Genomic DNA, 17,844 nt, shown 5'->3' on the forward strand with positions numbered 1-17,844 from the left:
CAAATTAGGCAGAAAATGAAAGAAGTGAAGCAGAAATTCCCTTCAATTACAAAGACTAAAGTGTTTAATTTAGAAGAAAAAGCCTGAGAGAACACTATATATTTCTTTTCTGCAAATTTATGGTCCCTTCCTTCTCCTAAACCAGCCATTTCTACAAAATAGATGGGAAGGTGCTCCTTACAATAAGGATGCCCATATAATTCAAAGTCCTTATCAGGGCACTTTTGTCTAGAACTAACCAGATAGAATATCAGAACCAGGCAAACCAGAGTGAAGATGTGGTAGACTGATTGCAAAAATGGCCACAATTCCTCAGCCCTCCCTGTATCCCTTTTTTTTTTCTTTTTTTTTTTTTTTTGAGACAGAGTCTCACTCTGTCGCCCAGGCTGGAGTGCAGTGACGCAATCTTGGCTCACTGCAAGCTCTGCCTCCCAGGTTCATGCCATTCTCCTACCTCAGCCTCCAGAGTAGCTGGGACTACACACACACACCACCACACCCGGCAATTTTTTTTTTTTTTTTTGTATTTCTAGTAGAGATGGGGTTTCACCATGTTAACCAGGATGGTCTCCAACTCCTGACCTCATGATCTGCCCACCTCAGCCTCCCAAAGTGCTGGGATTACAGGCGTGAGCCACCGTGCCCAGCCCCTGTATCCCATTTTTACCCAATTTCACAGCTCCTCTTATCAGTAGGTGGATTCCATTTCCCACCCCTTGACTTTGGTCTGGCTCTGTGATTAGTTCTGGCCAATCTGGTGTGGCAGAAGCATAACGAAGTGCTAGTTCCGAGACTTGGCCTTGCCACCTTGAACACCTCTGCTTTCTCTCCTCTACACTTGCCATCTCCATTAGAACAAGCCCAAGCTACCATGGCTATAGGATCAAATACCATAGGGAGAGCTTAGCTCCACCATTTACCACCCCTGCCCTTCTGTTATTTAGCTAACCCCAGAAGTTGAACCTCATAGCCAACCTGTAGCTGACACTGAGAACCCAGCCAAGAGCAAAACCACTCAGTTAAGCTGCGCCTCATTTCCTCTAAAATTTTGAGCAAAATAAATGGTTGGGGTTTCCAGCCATCAAATTTTTGATCAGTTACACCGCAGTAGCTAACAGATGCACTCACTATGAGTGTGCCTGACACCTCAGAAGTACAGCAACAGTGTTTCCTACTGGAATGAACCAATCCAACCCATCTGCACCTAAAGCAGGATTAAGAAATCCAAAGCTCTTCAACCAAAGCCCTAGAAGATATGCTTCTTTTTAGTTTCTTACTTCCAGGCATTTAAGAGTGCTGTATCCAAAAATAATTATTAGCTATTTTCATGCTTTGCCTAAGAAATTAAAAGCTGACCAGACATGGTGGCTCACACCTGTTATCCCAGAAGTTTGGGAGGCAGAGGCGGGTGAATCACTTGAGGTCAGGAGTTCAAGACCAGCCTGGTCAAAACAGTGAAATCCCATCTCTACAAAAAATACAAAAATTCACCTGGCATGGTGGTGGTGGTGATGCTTGCCTGTAGTCCCAGCTACTCAGGAGGCTGAGCCAGGAGAATTGCTTGAATTTGGGAGTTGGAGGGGCAGTGAGCCAAGACTGCTCCACTGCACTCTAGCCTTGGTGACAAAGTGAAATTCTGTCTCAAAAAATCTTGGATCTCAAATCCAACATTAATACCATCTTTCACTTAGGTAGTATTTTATGGTTTATATATTTAACAGATACCATTTTCTTTAAAAAACAAAACAAAACAAAAACAAAAACAAAAATCTATGTAGCACAGGCAGAGTACGTATCATGCCCAGGTTACAGAAGAAACCAAAGTGAAGAGCAAGTTAAATGACTTTTGCAAATAGCAAATGGCAAAGCTACAATACTTATAACTATACCTACAAACTTTCACTACTTTTCCTTAGAGCTCTTATGCTAAAATCTTGGGTCAATATTGGTATGTAATTTTTAAGAAAGATGGTTAATTAAATCAATGAGGCTTTTTGTTGTTGTTGCTGTTATACGAGTGGAAATAACATGATGTATTAGTCTGCTTTCATGCTGCTGATAAAGGTATACCCAAGACTGGGTAATTTATAAAGAAAAAGATTTAATGGACTCACAGTTCCACGCGGCTGGGGTGGCCTCATAACCACGGCAGAAGGTGAAAGGCATGTCTTACATGGAAGCAGGCAAGAGAGAAAATGAGAACCAAGAGAAAGGGGTTTCCTCTCATAAAACCATCAGATCTTGTGAGACTTACTTATTCACTACCATGAGAACAGTATGGGGGAACTGCTCCCATGATTCAATTATCTTCCACTAGGTCCCTCCCACAACACATGGGAATTATGGGAGCTACAATTCAAGACGAGATTTGGGTGGGGACACAGCTAAACCGTATCACATGAGTTAGATCTCAAGGGTTCTTTTGAGGAGCAAATAACGTATGCAGCATACATGACTCAATGTCCAGCCAAAATGTTAGGCCTCTGTCCTCATTGACCACGATAGGGCTCTCTTCTAAGTTTGATAACCTCTACCCTTAGAGCCCTAAGTATCATTTGCAATTACAAATTCTCAGATGGTATAGGCAAATTTATTTCTACGGTAGAAGCATTTATTTCAGATATAGAAAAATAACACTATTTCAAAGTCAGAGTAAGTAAACAGAAGTATATTTTTTCCTTGCATACCCATCCTCAAATGTCAACATACAGTTTCCAGCCATTCTTACAAGGAACAAATGCAGAAGCAAGGTAGTAACTGTCAACAGAAGAGCTGTGTTAAAGCTACGTATCAACCTTGAAAATCAGAAAACACAAAGTGATCTAGTGCAGAGATTCTCAACTTTAGTGTGCATCAGAATCACTTGGATTGTGGAAAACGCACCTTCAGAGAGCTGAAGGAAAATCATCAGGTCAAGCAAGCCCTTGGTCTCAGAATAAATATCCAAGAGACTAAAGATACATACTTTGTTCCTCAGGGAAGGGGGAAGGACAGAATACACTACAATATAAAAGATCAGCCATTTACTCTGTGTGACTTCTCTGGGCTTCAGATTCAGGAATAACGACAGATACAACTCTCAAGAATTGTTCTACATACTGGGTTAGATAGTGTAATAAGTGCTTCTCCAATCCATAATACATAGCTACTATCATTACTTCAACATCATCATAATTATTTGATACAGAGTACATCTTCCCCCACCCGCCGCCCACTCCCAAATGGCTGCTATTACTTATTTTAAAAGTCAAACAATCAGTTATTGGGTTCAAGCTCATGGACTACAAATACCATTTTTATACTGGTATCATTTTTACTAGCTTCAACTATTCACTTATAAGATCTCAGTACATTACTGAAATGACAATTTTCGTACCCAAACTAAGACAATGACTGAAAGAAAAGGAACTAAAGCTTTAAAATTGTGTCTTGCTTCTAAAGGATTAATAGTGAGATAAAGAATTCTTTTCAGAGTGACCCACTTTAGATAATCTCTGATGTTCCCTGTATTGTTTTCTGAATCTGAGAAGGCTATTTATAGATGGAAACATGGGAATAAAATACCTATAATCTTTATCACTTCCTATATTCAATATACTACACAGTAACATTTCATAGTTAAAGTTTTTGGCCATTTAAGTACCTACCCACATAAATATCTGAGGTTTTAATATTCTAAAACTATAAAACATAGCTATAGAGGTACACAGGCTAGGACAGGGTTTCTCAACCTCAGGACTAATGATATTTTGGGTCGGAAAATTCTTTACTGAGTGTGTGTAGGGGTTGAGGAGGTATGCACTGCACAGTAGCAACCTTCTCCCCACCCCAGTTTTGACAACCAAACATGTCTCCGGACATCACCAAATTGGTCTTCTGAAGGCCAAAATCTACCCCAATTGAGAACTTCTGGGCTAGAATTTTATATAGACATAATTGTAAACTCTGGGTACACAGACAATACAAGACTCTATGTAATATTATAAGGTAAAGAATCCAGCACAGTACATTTCTGCTATACTGTTTAGGCTAGGGCACAGTTTTTATATACTACTTAGGCATACAGTTATCTACATATAACTTTTTCCTACTGAACACTGATATTAGACGAGAAAAGAAACCACAGCTAATCCAGCAACCATCATTATATCACCTGATATGAGAAAAATCTACAATTTTCAAACATTTGCTAAATGGAAGCCTGGAAAAATCACTGCAAGTGTCCTTCTTTCTGAATTCGAAGTCTGTCTTTCTCTACTTGTAAGCGTTCCTTTTCAATCTGCAGTTTCTCAGATTCAAATTTCAAAAACTGCAGTCTATCCTTTTCTAGTTGCAAGCGTTCTCGCTCAAGTTTTAACTTCTCTGTTTCTATGTCCTGTGGTTGAAGCATGGATTTTTCTCCTTGACCAAGTTCATTTTCCAAGGATGGTTTCTCTGAATTGACTATCTGTAACCTCAACTTCTCTCTTTCAATCTGCAGCCGCTCCTTCTCCAGCTGAAGTCGCTCATGCTCCATGTCTAAATGCCGCAGCCTCTCTTTCTCAATTTGTAGGCGTTCCTTTTCTACCTGCAGTCTTTCAGCCTCAATATCCAGTCGTCGTTTTTCTAACTCTAGTTTCTGTTTCTCAATATTTACAAGCAAATGAGGCTCATCATATGCAGATCTAGATGGTGTTGAGTTAAGGGTAAAAAACTCATCAATGTGGGGGAAATCGGGAAGTTCATTTTCTCTCCTGGAATCTGGTATGACGGATGACAACATTTCTTCCTCCTCCTCAATTTCAAACTAAGAGCAAAGAGAAAAGCAATTTTCAGTATTGACTGCTACTTTGTGGCAATTTATCTAAATATTTCTTAAAAGCTTTCTGCATTGTTTGGGGAAAATAATTTGAATTTTGAATACCATTTACACTGAATTACTTGATGTTTGTAATACACATAACTTAGGTAATTATATTTGGGTGGGAAGAAAAGTATTAATGATGTAAAGAGAAAAGCAGAATGACTTGTTATGTACTATTTTTAAATAAGCTTGAAAATCTGGGAAGGACTTAAAAGTTCCTGAACAATAATCTCCCACATCAGAATTGAAAAGATTAAAAGAGGGTACAGAGGCTAATACTTACTTCAGGACTCTGCGGATCCCTTTCTTCCTCTTCCACCTTGACCTCGGTTAAGGATCCACCTGCGTCCCTGAAATCTGCCACATTTTGCCAGTCAAAATTTGCATCATTTCGGAATCCAATCTTTTCATCTATCTCTTCAGTGAGAGAGTCATCTAAATCAGAGGAGGGAAGGGGAAATCCCGAACCGACCAGCTTAATGTTGGCCTTCATCCTCTTTCTCTTCATAAGTGCTCGCCAGTCAAGGTACCTTCTTTTCACCTCTGTCCCTGTCCTCTGTTCTCCTTCTCCTACAGCATTCACACACTGTGCAATCTCTTCCCAAGCCATTCGCTTCATCACGTTAATTGTTGTATTGAGCTGTTTGGAAAAAATGACTTCTTTCCTTTTTGTAATTTCTTTCAAAAGGGTCTGAGTTTCTTGAACACTAAAATTGCTTTTCCTTTTTCTTTTCAACTGCTTCATTTTTAACTTCAATGCAGTTTTTATAATAAGAGAAGATGTGAAAACAATTTGAGGAATGCTGCAAAGCACAAAAACCAAGGATAATTCTTTGCTGGCACTTAATTCAAATCATTGTCTTTCATTCATCTAGTGGCAGAGGCAGTCTGGATAACTCCTAAAAGGAAAAAAGTACAAGCAATCAATCAATCTGCAACTTCTACAACATACTTCAAACTAATGAACTATATAATTTTTAAGAGAAACAAAAAACAACCCTCTAAATACAGCTTAAAATTGTGTACTTTATCTTTGCCAGTACCAACATAGTCCAAATTGCCACCTTCTCCCCACTGGAGTGCTGCAAAGGTTCCTAACCAGTTGCCAGTATTCACTCCCGACTCCCCTCCTACTGCTTCAGCTCCTTCTCCCACAAATTCTCCCTCTCTCCTCCAATTGCACTGGCCATCTTTCAACCACCTATTCCTGTCAAGCTCTTTCTTGGTTCAGGGCCTTTGTCCACACTGTTCCTACTGCCTAGAAAATGGATTGCTCCCTTCTTGGTCTACTTAATTCGTCCTCATCCTTTAGCTTGCAGATTAAGTATTCATTTCTCAGGGAAGCCTTTCCTGACAAATCAAATTACTTCAGCATAAAATTTGCAGTACTTTTCCTAGACTGAATTTTATACTTGTGCTAACATACAGCTCAGAGTCTGTCCCTTTCCCCAGTTCACTGCAAAGTTTCACAAGGGCAGGGATGTTTCCACTGGCCATCACCTCCCCAGAGACTAGCAGAGATTCTGGCACATGGCAAGCACACCATGAATATGTTTTGAATGAATGAAAGAGTCAATTTGCCAAAATAATCATTAGCTCAAGATATCTAAAAGAAAAAGTACACTTTGCAGAATAATTTTAGAGGAAATTGAAAGGCTGAGCTGCAAAATCAATAAAACTCAGACACCAATTTGAGACAATGTAATCTGATCAAATAAATGCCAACTACCTACATTTTACTACTTCACAAATTCAAACTCATTTTAAGGTTAATAAACCAACATAGAAACCCTAAATTCAGAATATAATTTACTGAAACAATGAAAGTATTGTAAGAATATGACAAAATTAAAGGGGTAACCAAAAAATGGCAAGGATTTTACCCAGCCATCCCACCTAATTAATCATGTAAGTAAAAAATCACCAAAAAAGATCAACAAAAGAAAATGATCGCCCAAAAATAAAAAGGAAAAAATCACCAAAAAATTTTTTTAGATTCCTAAACCTTTCAATGACTGGTGCACATTGCATGATTTGCCCTTGTAATTCCGTTCCTCACCCCATCCTCCCCTCCCTTAAACCACCTAAACAAAAGCCCCTGACGTCAAACAAAACCAGGCCTGGACTATATTTTTGTTTCTAATTAAGGCTCTTAATTATGTGCCTTTCTTTGGAGAATTTCTCAGCAGTACTTTGTACTTTTCTGGGCCACTTTAATTGTAGAGTTGAAGATCACAATATAGGAAAGTATCTATACTTGGAGTCTCTATTAAATAAATTTTAAAATATCCATGTGGCAATATCTGTATACAGATTTTGAGTGGAAAAGATCTTCTCTTGTAAGCGCTTCTTCTAGAAACGAGACCGTGTTTCTCCAATTTCCAGACTCTCAGGTTGTCAGACTGTCAAAGAAGGTATACCTGAAACTTGTCAGACGTGTAAACTTTTTTAGGCTCCTCTCCAGACCGGGAACTCTGGAAGTGGGAACTAGCAATCTGTGTTTCAATAAACCCTCCAGATAACTCTAACTCAAAGATAACTCTTTGAAACCCTCTGTGCTACCCACACTAGTAGAACAGATGCTTCACATGCCTGACTCTCTTACCTACCTTGAATTCAGGCCTTACATAAGTGCATATGGTGGAATCTAAAGCATATCCACAATCCTCACCGCAATGGGTTGGGGAAGTGTAGTTTTTTGTGCTAGCTAGCCTTTGCATTACTGGAAAGCATACTAGGAGGCTGGAACAGATGCTGAGTGAGTCAGGGACTCGATTTTCTCATAGCGACAGAAAATGAGGTCATCTACCAAAAAGGTCCCAGTGTCTCACACAGTATAGTACATATTGCTTTATTAATATTGATTTAACTGAGGAGAAGTGGGATAGATGTCAAAAAAGCATTTTTACTTGGAAAAGAGATTTTAAAAGATGTAAGGGGAAACAGGGCTCAGAAAGAGTAAAGGGTACCTTACACAGACCATGCTGTCTGACTTCAAATTCACTCACTGATAACTGCTACAGAGCTGACTTTTCCTCCCTTATAAAATGTGAAATGGGATGACATTACCAAGATTCCTTCCAGCCCTATCACTGTTTGACCTTAAACTTTTCCTGTCAATATGAAAAAAAGTATCAAAATATCCATGAAGTTCCAAGTCCTGTCATTTAAATCCCACCATGTCATTATATGGGAGATACCAGCCTTTCTATTTATAAAACAAGACCCAGAGAGGTTAATTTGCCCTCAACACAGCTAGTTAAATGGCAAGACTTATTACAACCAGGTTCCCTCATGTCACGTCTATTTCGACTTTATTAGCAGCTTGTGGTAGCTAAGCCTTAAAAATGTGTTGCTGGCCAGGTGCAGTGGCTCATGCCTGTAATACTAGCACTTTGGGAGGCCGAGGCGGGCGGACTGCCTGAGCTCTCAGAAGTTCAAGACCAGCCTGGGCAACATGGTGAAACCCCGTCTCTACTAAATATACAAAAAATTAGCTGGGCATTGTGGTGCACACCTATAATCCCAGCTACTCGGGAGGCTGAGGCACGAGAATCACTTGAACCCAGGAGGCAGAGGCTGCAGTGAGCCGAGATCGTGCCACTGCACTCCAGCCTGGGCGAAAGAGCAAGACTTTGTTTCAAAAAACAACAACAAAGTGTTGCTAAGGTAAGTTTTGAGATGTCATTTAGTAAAAGATTTTCAAAAGGAGATTCTTATCTATGTGGAAGGTCCAGATAAAATTCTTTATATTGGCAGAAAAGTTCCTCAAAGCTTCAATCGGTTATATTTCCTCTACCTCCTGTTAAAGTAAATTAGAACAGAGACCTGGCCTGAAGAATACCTGAGCAGACAAAACCAGTTAGGCCTCATAAGTGACTTTAATTTTGCTTGATTTGCAAACATATGCAACACTTAACTTGGGCTACGTTTTTGGTAAATTCCTATATTTTTTTAAAAAAGAAACTTAAGACTAAGCAATCAGAAACCATCAACTAACTTATGTAACTAGGGGCCTTCCAGCAGGATAGATCAAATTAGACAACCTTATAACTGTAACCAATCAACTATTTTCTTTGCTTTACTTCTGTCAGTCCTATAAAGATTTCCTGCCTTGCATTTCCACTGCAGAGCTCCCAGACCACTTCTGGTTTGGAGCTGCCTGATTCAAGAATCACTATTTGCTCAAATAAACTTGTTAAAAGTTGTCATGTCTCAGTTTACCTTTTAATACATGGTTTCTTTTCTCTTACTCTGTCTGCCAATTTAAACTTTCCATTAGTGTGAAAAATAGTTCTACTGTAATTCACAATACAAACAGCATCTTCTACTGAAGCAAAAATATAGCAATTAAGCACGGCTAAATTGAATAAGAAAACGCACATCTTTTCTATCATCTTTTCTCTTTTAGACTGAAAAGTGGATGCTAATACCTTATTTTTAAACTTTAATAACAACATATTTCTTATCATCATTGCATTAAACCTTTATGCATTTTTCTTTTTCAAGCTCTCGGTATTCTTTGTTCAGCTGACTTTGTACGTGTCTAGTAATATCACCAAAAATATGCCCATCACCACATTTTTGTTTCCAATCACTCATGTGGAATAACCATCTCCTGAACTGCCACTTGCTGCTGAAATAGAGGTCAGAGAACTAAAAATTCAAAACAGCTGAAACGAACTCTCAAGAAATCGCTGTCAATTTCATATACCCATATAAAATGGCAAAGTATGCAAAAACAAAAAAAAAGAAGACTGCAAGCCAACTATTTCTAAAGTAGACTTATAGACTTTCAAAATTTCTCAAGAGAATTTTAATGATAAAATTGAAATCCACAAAACTGGAATGTATAATCAACAGCAGCACTCTTGATACTGCCCTAGAGACATACTCCCCCCCTTACAGTCAAATGTAAACCTTTTATCCTCTAGAATATAAGCAAATAATATAAGCAAAGGTTATCTATAAATGGACACATCAAAAGAGGTAGTGTGTGTAGTAGTTATGAGCACAGATTCTGGAGTCAGACCACCCGGGTTAGAGTCCTGGCTCTGGCAATTCCTCGCTGTGTGGCCTCAGTTACTTAACTTCCCTATGCGTAATTTTATTTGTAAAATGACAATAACATTACTTCATAGAAATACTATAAGGATTAAAGGACTTAGTCAAATAAAGAGAACAGTTCCTGGTGCACATTAAGCACTATTACGTATTTGCCACATCAAAGGCAAAACATTTAAATAACTTTGACAAAAGGAAACAGAAAGGTCACAATAATATTGTAATTGTTCTAGTTCCTAAGTTGAGGGATAGGTCCATGGGTCTTTATTATTATGCTTCATAACATATACACTTACATTAAGAGTGTGGTGGAGCCTACCCATGAGAGCTTTCAAGAATCAACCGGGGACATCACTTTCCGCCTCCACATTCAGCCATGTCATGTTAGGAGCTAAAAATTGGCCAAGACAGCACTTACTAATACTACAGAATTGTCAAATTAGAACTTTTTTTTTGAGTGGGCAGGGAGCTTTTCATTAGAACACTCCAGCTATATTATTTTTGCGTGTATCAAATACTATCTAATAAATAAAAGAAAGTGAAATGTTTTAACATCTGATCCCAAGTCAAATTAGAACTTTTTTTTTGAGTGGGCAGGGAGCTTTTCATTAGAACACTCCAGCTATATTATTTTTGCGTGTATCAAATACTATCTAATAAATAAAAGAAAGTGAAATGTTTTAACATCTGATCCCAAGGCAATTTAGTGAACACTGTAGAATGCTTATACTTTTATTTTTAGAGATAGGGTCTCACTCTGTTCCCCAGACTGGAGTACAGTGGCTCAATCATAATTCACTGTATCCTCAAACTCCTGAGACCCAGTGATCTTCCCGCCTCAGCTTCCTGAGTAGCAAGGCAGGTGCACCACCATGTACAACTAATTTTTAAAATTTTTATATAGACAAGGTCTTGCTATGTTGTCCAGGCTGGTCTTGAACTCTTTGACTCAGGTGATCCTCCTGCCTTAGCCTCCTAAAGTGCTAGGATTACAGGTGTGAGCCACCATGCTCAGCCTAGAACGCTTATAATTTTAGAAGATCACATTTAATTAATACTCTGGCCTAACATTCCTATGTAATTCAAATTATCCAATAGGGTGGGCAAGCATTTAGCTTTCCTCTAGAGGTGACGGAAAATATTCATGAGGTACCATGTTTATAAGCCACAATATAAAAAACTGAAGCAAACTGATTTATACACATCATTAAACCAGCCCCAATATGCTGCTTCTTAGTAGCCTATGTTGCAGGACAAGTGAAAGAATTATTGGTCAAAACTTGGCTGTTTCCTTCTACAATTTGCCCCACCTCTAAGGACCTAGGAGATAGTAGCCCATCTGCTCTAAAAACAGTATCTTCAATACCTGGCACTGTGCATAACAAATAGGAGGAGGTAAAAATATGAACCCAAAACAAGAAAATGATAAAGGGATGGGAAAGGGTATAGAAAGAGAAACAGAAACTAATTCAAGGAAAGTAAGCCAGGAAAACTGAAGTTTCCGTAGGCACACAAAACATATGCTTGTAAGAAAACAGAAGCAAGTCAACATAGGCAAGAAGTAGTTAGCTTGTAAGTGAAGAACAGATGTCCACCCTGTAACTACACTAAAGAAGGAAACAGTTAACAGGTTATTCAAAATTCTGAAGAAAAATCTTCAGTTAACAGGCTGTACTGCTAGTCAGGCATATTGACCAACCGTAAAAAGGTTATCAAGGACATTTAAAAAAATAACATCAGCACATTTGATGTCCTCAAAAACAGAACAGAGAGCCAAAGATAAATTCCACCAAATCAAATGCCTACATGTGATAAAGATACAAACTACACAGAATGTTTCAGGGCATTTACATAGCCTTTTGAGTAATTTAAAAATCACTATCACATTTTTAAGGTAAAAGCATGGTAAAAATAGAAATGTTTATCAAAAGGGGACTGAATGAATCAACCATTAAGTCACATAATGGAATATATGCAATAAATGTCATATAGAGTATGGATGTCTTAGCCCATAAACCCCATGTAGATGCTATAGTTGACACAAGCCAACAAAATTGGCAAAGGAAATGCATCTGTCTGTGCGTGTGCATACATGTTCACAGATCAACTTAGGAACATTCGCAGACACAGAACATCCTATGCTCTACAACAGGTTCATTAACTCTGTCTACCACCAATCTGGGGATCATGTGCACGGTCATTTCTGTCTCAGCCATATGGCTGTTTCTTAGCCCACAGCACATTTATTTTATTTTACTTTGAGGTCGTCAACATTATATTAAAAATCTGCTTATGAGAAATTTTTATTATAGAGAACTATATTATTTAAAGTCCCATATTTTTTTTTTTTTTTTTGAGACAGAGTCTCGCTCTGTCGCCCAGGCTGGAGTGCAGTGGCCAGATCTCAGCTCACTGCAAGCTCCGCCTCCCGGGTTTACACCATTCTCCTGCCTCAGCCTCCGAGTAGTAGCTGGGATTACAGGCGCCCGCCACCTCGCCCGGCTAGTTTTTTGTATTTTTTAGTAGAGACGGGGTTTCACTGTGTTAGCCAGGATGGTCTCGATCTCCTGACCTTGTGATCCACCCGTCTCGGCCTCCCAAAGTGCTGGGATTACAGGCTTGAGCCACCGCGCCCGGCCTAAAGTCCCATATTTTTTTAAAACAGCAAAATATACACACAAAAAATCTAAATAAGAATGTAAATTCACAATGAAGTGAAAAATTTCTACCACCAATGTAACTACTATCAGCAATTTCTTGAAATTCGTTCCAGAAAAATCATGTTTATAATAGCATGTAAACATTTATGGACAAATTATATTTATTACATGAATATATACTAATTCCATCACATATGTTAAAAAGCTATATCTGTTGAAAATGTTAAGTGATAAAAAAAATTAAAGAGAATTTATTGAAAAGAGAGAAATGACCTGCATATGAATGATTCTAAAGGACAAATGAAGAGCCAAAGTTGGAATCCACAGTGAAAAATAATAAGAAACGAAGAAAAATTATACAATTGAAAAAAATTATTTAGATGTTGCTAGAGCTGTGTCTCTCAAACTATACCATGTATATGAATCACCTGGGAACTCTGTTAAAATGCAGATTTTGATTCAGGTCTGCAGTGGGGCCTGGGAGTCTACATTTTTGACAAATGATGTCCTCAGACCGCATCTTGAGTAGCAACAGCCTAGGCTGGAGCGGCACTGTTCAGTAAAAATACAATGTAATCTACACATGTGATTTAAAATTTTCTATGATCCCAGTTAAGTAAATATGAAATGAAATGGTGATTAATATTAACAGCTTTTATTTCACTCCATATGCTGTATAGTCAATATATTATTTCAATATGCAATAATATAAAAATAATCAATGAGAAATTTTCCATTGTTTTCTTTTGCTGTCATTAGAATACAATGTGTACTTTACAGTTACATCTCCTTTTGTATTAGCCACACTTCAAGAACTCAATAGAACACGTATTCAGTAGCTAATCTACTGAAAAGTGTAGGTCTATAGCACATCAAAATAACCTAAAGAGCTTTTAAAAATACCTATAACCAGTTTCCATCTCTGACCAATTAAAACAATCTTTGGAATAGGGCCAAGAATTCAGAGTTTAAAAGCTCTCCAAGTGCTTCTCATTTGCAGCCGGGATTGAGAACCACCCAACTACAGAATCAATGTTAAGAGTTTACTTGCTCCAATATGTACAGAAAGGCAAGACAGAGAGCAAATGGTGTAGCTGCTAAGAAATTTCCTTTCAGAGATTATTAAGAAAAGACCTCATCTGCCACAAAAGACTTATAATACAGACGAAGCTGGTTTATTTATGAAAAAATATGCCTAAGAGAATGTTATGTCAAATGCAAGAAGAATATGCTAGTTGTAAGGACCAATTCACACTTCTATTTGTTGGAAACACATCAAAGGAATGAATACAAGCTTAGGTGATTTAGACTTAAGAAGAAAAGGATGGCTGTCTTGAGAACCAAATTTTCTTCTAAGTAGAATGTCTTTAGACACCTATCCGTAACTTCATTAGGAAAAAGTATGACTGAATTAGGAGTATAAATCAGGAACATGCATTATTAGATGAAACAATTAGGATACTATCTCATTTAACAGATATATACTGAGTGTTTAAAACCTTTCAAGGCTTTCCATTGCACTTAAGAGGTAAGTTTACTCCCCTTGCTCTTCCTCTCTTCCTATTGTAAACCCTATCTGAACCCTACCTTTACACTTTCCTATCTACCTTTTCTGGTCTTTTTTTTTTTTTTTTTTTTTTTTTTTTTGAGACGGAGTCTCGCTGTGTCGCCCAGGCTGGAGTGCAGTGGCCGGATCTCAGCTCACTGCAAGCTCTGCCTCCCGGGTTTTTACGCCATTCTCCTGCCTCAGCCTCCCGAGTAGCCGGGACTACAGGCGCCCGCCACCTCGCCCGGCTAGTTTTTTGTATTTTTTAGTAGAGACGGGGTTTCACCGTGTTAGCCAGGATGGTCTCGAACTCCTGACCTCGTGATCCGCCCGTCTCGGCCTCCCAAAGTGCTGGGATTACAGGCTTGAGCCACCGCGCCCGGCCCTACCTTTTCTGGTCTTATCCATCACCTCCAATACTGACTCCCAACCTACTTTCCCAATCCACCTTCCCCATCAAACGTATACTCACAAGTAGGTGGCACACAAACATAATACCGGTCATTTTGAAATCCCTCTAAATTCTACATCAGTGCAGTCCAAAAGAAATATAAGAGCCCTACATGTAATTTTAAATCCCCAAGTAGCCACATTAAAGCAGTAAAAAGAAACAGGTAAAACTGAGTATTTTATTTAACCAAATATATCCAAAATGTTATTTTGAAACGTAATCAATATAAACAATTATTGAGATATTTTACATTCAGTAATGTAAGGCTACTGGCTACCATACTGGACAGCACAGCTCAAGCCATCATGGTCCCTGACCTTGGACTATCACACATATATTTCCCCAGGTCATCTTCCCAAATTCCATGGTGCCTGCCTTTTCGTCAGGCCAATGCCTACTTATCCTTCAGCACTCGGTTTAAATGTCTTCTGTTCCAGGATCTCTTCACTGTTCCCATTCATCTAAGTCTGATGTCCTCCCTATGTGCTTCCACTATCAGCTTTATTACACCACTGATTTACATTAGGAACAATAAGGGATCAGATACGAATATATTATTCCTGCTATCAAATAATTTACAACTTAGTAAAACCTGTAAAATATAGATGCATAAAAAGTACATAAACAAATTGTAATGAAGTCTGTAACCTGAAGGTTGTAAATAGACTACCTAAGGTTGTATGCCAATTCCACCACTTAACTAGCTCTGTGATCTCCAGCAAATTACTTAACCTCTTAAACTTGTTTCTTCATCTATAAATGGGAAAAATAATAGACTAATACTAGTGATGCTTTGAAGATTAAAAGAGATAATCCGATTAAGAAGCTTATGATGCCTACGATATAGTAAGCCCACAAATGTCAGCTATTATCCATTGCCCAGTACAGTATCTGAACGTAATTAACAAATATTTCTTCACTGGATGAATAATGCAAATATACAAAAACTACAATAAAGAAATACTAACAAAATACTCTGGATATTCATAAGAAAGACAAATCTTTGACGGGATCAAGGAAGGTTTTGAGTCGGAATCAGCACTTGATTTGGGTCTTATAAAACAGACTAATGAAGGATAGAAATAAAAGAAAGAAGTATCAGGAATTAAAACGAGAAAATTAGGATGGTGCGAGAGAGAAATCGTACTAAGCAAATTCTGGCTTAGTAAGACCTATTCTTTGCTAAAAAATGAACTGAAAGAGACAAATATACCTGTGAAATTTTTTTTGAAATTCAAGCAGGCTACCATTAATATGGAACAACTGTCACTGTAGTAACATATAAATATATAACCAATATAAGTATATAATAAAAACGACTGAAGTTGTCAAGAGAATCCAAATTTATGCAGATATCCACCATAAGATTTTGCTCTTAGAATCTGAGATCAATTTAGAAATTGCATTGTTGTAAATGTATTGGTACACGGTAGAAATAGCAGTCCTTTTGAAGTACCACTGAGTCAATATATTTTTAAAATTTGGCAGCAGCTGTTGCTATTGGCAGGGCCTATTTTTTACCAACAGTTCCTAACTCCATACCTCTAACTTACAAAGTGGTATCCTGTTGTCCCTAACTGACCTATTCTGAACTGATGAACTATTTCATTTAATAAAATGGGCTTTAATACCTTTTTAACCTGACTGAAATTGATATTGGGATGCACCTTAGATATCCAGTTTTGGCTTAATTGTGTGAAAATCTTCTTCTAAAACCTTGATATTTTCTGATTAAGTGCAAGAAAGTGCCAGCACTGATGCATCTGGAGTTGCTGAAGTTCTCTAGATATGCTTACCTGGATAAAAGCCATTTCTAGAAATGTTTGTCTATCTGTCCTCTCCTTTATATGTTGGTATCCAAGTAACAGAAGCTTGGGGTTTCTACCATCCATTCATTCCCCAGTAATTTCCTCAAAAAATACTTATTGAGCTCCTACTGCGTGGCAGGCACTATTTTTGGTGCTGGGGATATAACACCTCAAAAAATGTGAAAATATGTCATTTTAGATGTCAAACACTATCCCTTTTGTATTGGCTGTCATCACTCTCATAGCAGAAAGGATTCAACAGCTGCAGTCTCTAAAACTTACAAACCTTCCATGCCCAATCACAGAGAACAGCCATTTTCTAAAATCCCATTTCACAATCGTTCTTTACTGGTTGGAAATAGGAATGAGATGTAAGTTCACTTAACCCGTAATCTTTGTGAAGATGACGTACCGCCAATGGCGTAATATAACCAGGCAACTTTTTACAAGCACTAAAACTTGAGAATGAAGTTCCTAGATACTTCATGATAAGACAGAATTAAGAAGTCTGAGAAAAACCAGACGGTAAGTTACGGATCAAAAAAAATTGAGGGTAAATTAGCTAAGCAGTTCAAGAAGAAAAGCATCACAAATCTACATATCAACCCTACCCCAATTCTCTTTAAAGTGTGACTTTCCCCTCCCCTATATTCTTATAGGGGATTCACTCCTCTGCCAAAAAAGATGTTCTTCTCTAAAACTCGTGGTAGGTACATAACAAGTTTACTCCAGGGTCGACGGTTATCAAAGTATCTTTCACCTCCTTCCCGCTGCCTCCTTTGGGACCGTCCAAAAACAGCCTCTGGGAAGAATCGAGTTAGACTGGGCTCCCGGAAAGCCACCCAGGGGAGCAGGGGCGCGCACCTGCCTCGGCCACAACGATGCGGTTGCTGCTGGTAGGAGTCCGGGTAGGAGTCGGGGCAACCTGGAAGATTTCCTCTCTGGATATTAAATGAGAGTCCCGACTGAGTGCCCAGAAACTTCTGTAATCTTGTTTCCGTGGCCTGGGCCCTCCCTAGCCTCCCCGGTCAGGCGACAGACGCGCGTGGCACTTCTCCCGAGCGTGCAGTCCCGCTACGCCGCAGCCCTCGGACCAAACCCGGCAGCAAGCGTTGCGGCCACTTGCCGCTGACCCCTCCGGGCCCCTCCCCACTGCTAGGGCACCCACTGGTCAAGGAGCCACCGCTTCCCTGGCCCCCTCCTCAGGCACAGATCCGCTCACCTGCGACCCCGGCGGCACCTCCCCACCGTCGCCCCAAGGGGGGGTTGGAAAAAAGATGCTTCATTGATACCCCGCCCACTGACTGCGCCCGCCCATCTCCTGCCACCCATTGGCTGATTTGGCTGCCGCTCATTTGGTAAGGCTCATCCATTGGCTAGAAGAATGTTGCCATTCTGGCTGAGAGCCCGCCCCAGGCCTGGCCTCACAATGGGAATCAAGTCCCAAACCGGTTCCGGGTTAGTGCCCTGGA

At 39.1% G+C, this 17,844-nt stretch overlaps 1 protein-coding gene across 3 annotated transcripts; it reads right to left on the reverse strand.

Moving 5' to 3' along the window:
• Positions 1–2,589: 2,589 nt before the first annotated feature.
• Positions 2,590–17,726, reverse strand: LOC105493679 (Myb/SANT DNA binding domain containing 4 with coiled-coils). Of its 3 annotated transcripts, none has more exons than XM_011761521.2 (3): positions 17,595–17,726; positions 5,127–5,742; positions 2,590–4,786 (listed from the first exon to the last, which is right to left on the reverse strand). In XM_011761521.2, the coding sequence occupies exons 2-3, from the start codon at positions 5,586–5,588 to the stop codon at positions 4,211–4,213; spliced, it is 1,038 nt and encodes a 345-aa protein (XP_011759823.1). In that variant the 5' UTR covers positions 5,589–5,742; positions 17,595–17,726; the 3' UTR covers positions 2,590–4,210. The 3 variants fall into 3 exon arrangements, with proteins under 3 accessions (XP_011759823.1, XP_011759825.1, XP_011759824.1); XM_011761523.3 differs by having other exon boundaries at positions 17,241–17,689; XM_011761522.3 differs by having other exon boundaries at positions 17,237–17,689.
• Positions 17,727–17,844: the final 118 nt, after the last annotated feature.

The sequence above is a fragment of the Macaca nemestrina genome, chromosome 12 (genome assembly GCF_043159975.1).
Source record: "Macaca nemestrina isolate mMacNem1 chromosome 12, mMacNem.hap1, whole genome shotgun sequence".
NCBI classification, from domain to species: domain Eukaryota; kingdom Metazoa; phylum Chordata; class Mammalia; order Primates; family Cercopithecidae; genus Macaca; species Macaca nemestrina.